Source organism: Athene cunicularia (genome assembly GCF_003259725.1).
Source record: "Athene cunicularia isolate RWA chromosome 9 unlocalized genomic scaffold, athCun1 chr9_part1, whole genome shotgun sequence".
NCBI lineage: Eukaryota > Metazoa > Chordata > Aves > Strigiformes > Strigidae > Athene > Athene cunicularia.
This window is the reverse complement of record NW_020799110.1, coordinates 811,542-818,190: the sequence shown is the minus strand read 5'-3', so window position 1 is coordinate 818,190 and position 6,649 is coordinate 811,542. Positions and strand designations below refer to the sequence as shown.

The following is a 6,649-nucleotide window of genomic DNA, read 5'->3' as shown; positions in this document are numbered from 1 at the left end:
CGCCCCGCCGCCTCCCCGCCCCGCGGGGCTCTGCGGGGGGAGGTCGGGCTGCCACCACAGCCCCCTCCTGCCTCGGAAACCAGTCCCTGAGGAGTTCCAGATCAAAACCGCTGCGAGGTTTGCTCGAGCGCCTGCCCTCGGGCGGGGACGGGGAGCTGGGCTACGAGTAGCATGAACACAGTCAGATCGACTTCAGACTAAGTCTCTACAAACACGGACTTAATGGGAACTGAAATACGGGTTTATCTATCTGTGCAACTAGATAGATACACGTCTACCCACACACGAACACACAATAAACTATATATACATATATGCACACACACGTACCGACACGCACACACGGAGGCACACATATATGTACATATAGCTACTCTGTACACCAGCAGGCAAAATTAGTCAAACACCTTAATAGTCTGAGACTCCTTAAGAGCAAATCTGGCACCACATGCTGAGAAAGCTCATTGCACCGTGTAGTGACCGGGGTCCCTGAGCACACACCCCCCCTCCGGCGAGAACAGCTCCCGCATCAATCACTGCCCCTAACCAACACCTATTCCGGAGTTGTTCCCCGCACTCACCATGGCAGCTGCAGTCGCTGCTGCCTGGGCAGCTGCAGCTTGGTTAACCTGGTACTGGGCAGCCTTGATCTTGGCTTGCAGGTGTGCGGGAGGGTGAAAATATTTGCACTTTTCCCGTGAGCATCTCCCTTTGATGTAATCCATGCAGACAGTGACCGTGTTGTCGTTGGTGTCGATCATGGCGCTGTCGGCGGGGTGGGCGAACCGGCAGTCGTTCTCTCCCCGGTTGCAGTTGCCACGCTGGTACTCTCGACATACCTGCGACACCGGGACAAGGGAAGGCGCTTAGTTTGGGTGAGGGGTGCGGCGGGCACGGCTCGGAGAGGGGTTGGCACTTCCTGAGGTCTGTGGGAGCGCCGGGAGGAGGGTGCCCGGCCCCAGGCATGGGGGGACGCTGGGCTCGGCAACCTGGCAGCAGGGACCTGGCTTCTCAGAAGCCACTTCTGATGTCAAGGAGCACCCAAACCCCACCAGGATCAAGAGCCAAGCACACAGCCGGTTTTGTTTTGGCTTAGCCACCCACGGGGCTTTTTCTGTTTTGTGAAGAAAATCTCCGAGATCTCTGCAGGCACCACGGCGCAGGGACACGGCCGCTCCACCGCGCTCTGGCTGTGCCCCGACGCTCCACGCGTTCACTCCGGCGAGCGGCCGGAGCGGCGGGGAGGAGGAGAGCATGGGCACCCGCAGCCGCGCACCGAGCTGCACCCACGGGGTGTGCGGAGCCGCGCCGGCCCCCACGATCCAGGCGCCTGCCACGAGAGGGCAACCCAAAACCCGCGGCTGGTCACCGGTCCCGCAGCGGCAGGGGACGCTCAGGGAATCAGAAGTGGCGCAGAGCAGCTGCTGGGCTGGGGGCACCAGCCACGCGGGCACTAACTTCATCACCGGTGCGGCAAACACCAGCTCCCTCGGCTCAAAGCCTCTATTTAAAAAAAACAACGTGTGGTTTTATCAGGGTCAGCTCTCCACAAACCTTAAACAAAAGCGGTGTTTGTCATTTTTGTCTTCCAAAGGCTATAGGAAACAGAAAGGGACGAAAGCAACCAAGTTTGTATAAAAATAAAACCACTTTAGTAGATGGAATTTCCTTTTAAAGGTGGGTGCCCATGAGCTTGGAGCACCAGTATTTCCTCAAGGACCTTGGCTCCGATGCCTGCAACAAACCAAATTTGGTTGCTATTTGGTTTCCATCCATGCTAGAGCTCTAGCTGCTTTTTTAACCCCTCTGCTGCTTCAAGTACCAGCTGCCCACCATCTAAGGCTTCTCAAATCACCCCCCCGAAGGACAAGAGCAATGCCATTTGTGAACCTGCTCACAGGAAACACCCATTTGTCCAGGGTCGTTCCAGCATGACCCTATTTATAGTCTTTTTCCATGCGGGGACAAGGGCTCCGGGTGTATTTGCAGCAGAGCCAAAAGAGGCAGTTCAGGCACCTCCACTGCCCTCGCTCATCCCCGTGGCCCCACCGCTCGCGGCTCGGGGCCTGCAGAACTGTTTCTGGGGCACACATGGCACAGACTGGGCAAATTCCTCAGCTGGAAAATAACCACTTGCCTTCCAGGTAATTCTGCAGCCAGATCCCTTCCCTGGTCTCGTCCCCACGCAGTGACACAGAATCACAGGACAGTTTGGGTGGGAAGGGACCTCAAAGCCCACCCAGTGCCACCCCCTGCCCTGGGCCCAGGGCCACCTTCCCCCAGCCCAGGTTGCCCAAAGCCCCATCCAACCTGGCCTTGAACCCTTCCAGGGAGGGGGCAGCCACAGCTGCTCTGGGCAGCCTGTGCCAGGGCCTCACCCCCCGCACAGGGGAGATTTTCGTCCTTACAGCTAAGCCAAATCTGCCCTTTTCAGTTTAAAACTGCGACCCCTCGTCCTCTCACCACACAGACCACTCTGCCAGCTAGGGTGACGCAGGCAGTGACCAGGGGAGGAGGTGGCACCTGTTTAAGGCATCAAAACTCCCAAGTCTTCTGGCGTGCGCTGCGTGCTAGCTCCGACCCTGCTCGCAGCAGAGCCCGCTCCCTCGGGCCCCTCACTCTGAGCGTGCCCCGAACAGAGCTGGGACGTCGCTGCTGCTCCGAAGCACTGCTGGGCTGCACAGCCCCACCGCCCGCGTCACCACTCGCCCTCCTGCATCGTCTAGGAATACTGTCTGGGTCACCAACCAGTGTCTTCTACCCAAACACAGGCCTCCCAAAGAGACTGGATAATTTCCTCAGATTATTTGTTTGCAGTCTAGATGTAAACTGAAGTCTTTTCCTCTGAAGATAAAGAAAAGGATGCAACCAGTGTCAGCTGACTGTCTTTGCTCTATGTCTTGTGTTGGTGATCCACTCCACACATAAGCAAGAACTACTCCGTTAGTAACACAAAGGTGATATATAGCAATTCATATATAAGTGTAATTATAAAGTATCTGTGTGCAGAGAGAAGACGCATCCACAGATAAGCTGATTTTATCATAGTTAAAAACCAAAGAAGAACGACCAGAACACTGAAATAGTCAGGCAGATAGAGATAATCTTTAGCATGTCCAGAGGGAATTTTCCCCGCGCTGTCACGCAGAAGCTGAGATAAGGCAATGAATGGCTCTCAGCCCCTCAGGAGATCTCTGACCAGTGGTTTACAGCAGCCAGACTCTGGTCTGCATAGTGCCGCTCACCAGCGTGACCAGCAACGGCTTTTCAACCACTGTGACGGCAACCAAGAAAGTTTACAATTCTTGTTTATTTAAAAGCAAACATTGAAAATGGTGTTATTTTTTGCCACAGGCACGCAGCAATATATCACTCCTCTGCTTGAGTGAAGAGAGGCACAGAAGCATGGTATGTTGTCTGGTCTTTCAGATCTGGAGAGCTGTTGTTTAGTTATTTATTAATAGCCCTGTAATTAGTATCATAATTTTCAACTCAGCATGCTAAGAAACATAAACAAGAGAGGCACCTGTACGCCTCTAGCCTGTCTGCAAAACCACTGAGTGCTGCAATGTTACTGATTCCCTGCAGTTTCCTTAAACTTGTTCTAACTCTGGGCTGAGTTCCTTCTGCTCGCCCTGCTGGGATTCCAGCTGCCCACCCAGTGCGGGGAACAACCGCCGTGTCACCTCGGCTATGGGAGCGCTGCCCCTGCTCGCCCCAGACCTGGGAGGTGTGGCTGGAGGGACAGCGAGAGAGGAGCCGAGATCCTGCCCTGCCACGAGCGGGTCACTCCTCCGGTCTCCTCCTCTGCATCGAGGGGAATTTATCAAAATGGGCATGTTGTTATCCAGTACCTTCGGAATGTTTAAAGAAACGGCACCAGTTGGTCACATTTCCTGATTACCCAAGATCTGAAAATCTCCGAGAACTTCTAAGCTGGTTCTTTCTGGAAAAAAATGGTATATATGAAACAGTCAGGAAACAGCCGCTTGGTTGTGGTCATTCTTGACTCCTGAACACTTCTAATAGAAACTGATGGCATTCAAACTGAAACACGTGAGTTTTAAATAAAATGGTTAGGCAACTCCTCTCTCTCTCACTTCCCTGTTGTCCTTGCCTCTCTTCTAGTTCACTGGAAGAGCCACACTTTTGTTCAAGGCATTTCTGGCAGGAGAGGAGTGGGAGGAAAGCTGTAGGAAAAGCCCTAACCCTCAGATCCAGGTTCCTTCCAGGAGTGGCTGAACAGGCTGGACACCCACCCACCTGTGTGCTGCTCACCCACCACAGGCACTGCTGTCCAAATACATACAAACCCAATCCTACCGCTAGTAAAGCCACCGACCTGATCTTACAAATATTCAGATTAATTCAGGAGGCCAGGCACACTGCCTGACAGACCTGTGTTGTTTACCCGCTTCCCTTAAAATCCCAGGTATGTATCGAGAGCTTTTAGTTGTGGAACAGTCCCCCAGAACGTGTGTGCTAACTTAATGCCAGAGTACATCATTCTTGAAAGTAAGTATTTAAAATTCTAAGCAGAACAAATCATATGCCAAGATTAGACGCTAACATCACAGCGGTTATTTTTCTCAAGGACAGTTCATTCCAAGGGAGAGCGAGCTAAGCCTTATAAAGCTCTCTAATCGTGTCATAACAAATGACAATACCGGCAGCAGTAAGCTCACTTAAAGAGCAGGTAGACACATGCTGCCTTCTCCGAGAGGCAACAACCAGACCATGTAAAATCTTCCAAATCGGTTCTGCATTGCTGTAATCTATAAAGTACGTTCAGATGGTTTGGTGTTCTCAAAAATTATGTGCTTATTTGGTACTTGTATAGTAAATTTGGATACTCCAGATTAAACGACCAATACGCTGGAAAGCACTAGCAAATTATCTTCTCACCTACATATTTCACTATTTAAACCGCATTTGCTGAAAGGAAAAAAGGAGGAGGAAAAGCCACCCCCTTCCCCAATAGATACTAATTTTGTAAGACAGCAGCGTGGTGTGGAATTGCAGTCGATGGGTCAACCTGGATGTGCTCCTGATCCCTGTCAAAATAAAAAGCAAAACCTGAACAGCTTAAAGGGTAGAAGAAGGTGGATCTACGTGTCACAACGGCCAGAGCAGAGCCAAGGGAAGGGCCCTGCAGGGAGGCAGGGCTGGGACAAGGACGAGAAGGGACAAGGAGGACCAGGACACCTCCTGGGAGCGGAGCCCACCCAGACAAAAGCAGTTACAGCAGAAAGGTGCTGGGTGCTGACGGGCTGGGGCGAGAGCACGGCTGGGAAGCGATGCCCTGCCCCGGCTGGGAGGGCGGCCCCGCAGCGCCAGCGTTCCCTGCTCCGGGGCGGCCGTGCCGAGCTGGTTCTCCGGAAGACGGGACGGGAGAGACTCTCCTCGGAGCCTCAGCGCTTGTTTGCAGGGGGTTCCAACTTGGCCATCATCTTCCTTTCCATACAAGTTCAAAGCAAACCCACTCGGCCTTCTTTCAAAACTGTACTGATTTCAGAGGGTTTTTTGCTGGCTTTTCCTAATTGATAAAAATGTTTTTTACTGCAGACTGTGCCCTGGGTGTTTTGTGCGAGTAACACTCTCACAACTCCCTCTCGCGCAGAGGAGGGTGGCTCAGCAGCGTATCACTTCTCTAAATAGCTACGTAAAGAGAATGCAAGCCTCTGCAGGACCAAACCCCGCGCGCTCAAGTCCCAGATTTCACGAGCTCGCCGTGCGCCTTGGCCAGCACAAGCTCTGCCCCAGAGGCAGCACGTGAAAGGGTGCCCCCACGCAGCCCCCCCCAGGGCTTCCCTGCCCACAGGCAGAGCTGGCGCTCGGGGTCTTCGGGTGCGCCCCGCTCCCCCTCACCAACAGAAAGGCTCTGACCCCCACACGCCCCCGCCACGCGCATGGAAGCACAACACCGCAGGCACTGCTCCCCGCCATCAGCATCCTCCTCTGGGTACTCGCTTCCGAATCTAGCGTGACTTGTTTATGAATTTATCTGATTGAATTTTGGTTTTAATCCACCTCTGGCAGGTATCCATCATAAAACAGAGTCCTCAGAGGAAAAACATCCCTTGGTGATTCCAAACAGGCACCCGTGTGCCAGCTCTGGGCTCGGTGCGGCTGCCTCTCCTGTAACCTGAGCGTGCTTTGGGGAACGCTCTCCTCGGAGAAAACATGTCTAAAAAGGGAAATGATGCGATCCCACAGAAGGGGAACCTGTGGTGATGTGAGCTCTGAGAATAGTGACAGCGGCAGCGGGAAACACTCGCTGCCAGATGACCCTCCACACTCCTCCCAGCCCGCAGCCTTCCGAGCGGCAGCTCGTCAGCCAGAGACGCAACTGGGAAAACGGAATTAATTTTCCTTGTAAGGTGAATTAATCCCCAGATGTGTGGGCAGAAAGAAAAACATTACAACTGGCTGTGTTTTAAAACAAGGGATCCTTCTTGCTCCTCCTGCTGCACTCGCTGAGGCCGGGGCCCATGCCCAAGAGCAGAACCAGCCATGCACCCCCGGCATGCCCTCCGCAGGCAGAGACCTCGCAGCACCGGGCTCCCCAAACCGCAGGGACGCTCCCGCTGCGCGCTGGCTGCGGGGCTGGGGGCCGAGCAGGAGGGCTGAGGCTCCCGGCGGGGCCGCG

General features: G+C 53.9%; 1 protein-coding gene across 5 annotated transcripts in view; it reads right to left on the bottom strand.

The window, feature by feature from the left end:
• Nucleotides 1-6,649, bottom strand: part of MBNL1 (muscleblind like splicing regulator 1) — a 95,505-nt gene that overhangs the window by 14,529 nt on the left and 74,327 nt on the right. For all 5 annotated transcript variants that reach the window (XM_026854580.1, XM_026854579.1, XM_026854576.1 and 2 more), the window contains exon 4: nt 582-839. In XM_026854580.1, coding sequence (XP_026710381.1) covers nt 582-839 — 258 coding nt within the window. The remainder of the gene's footprint in view (nt 1-581; nt 840-6,649) is intronic.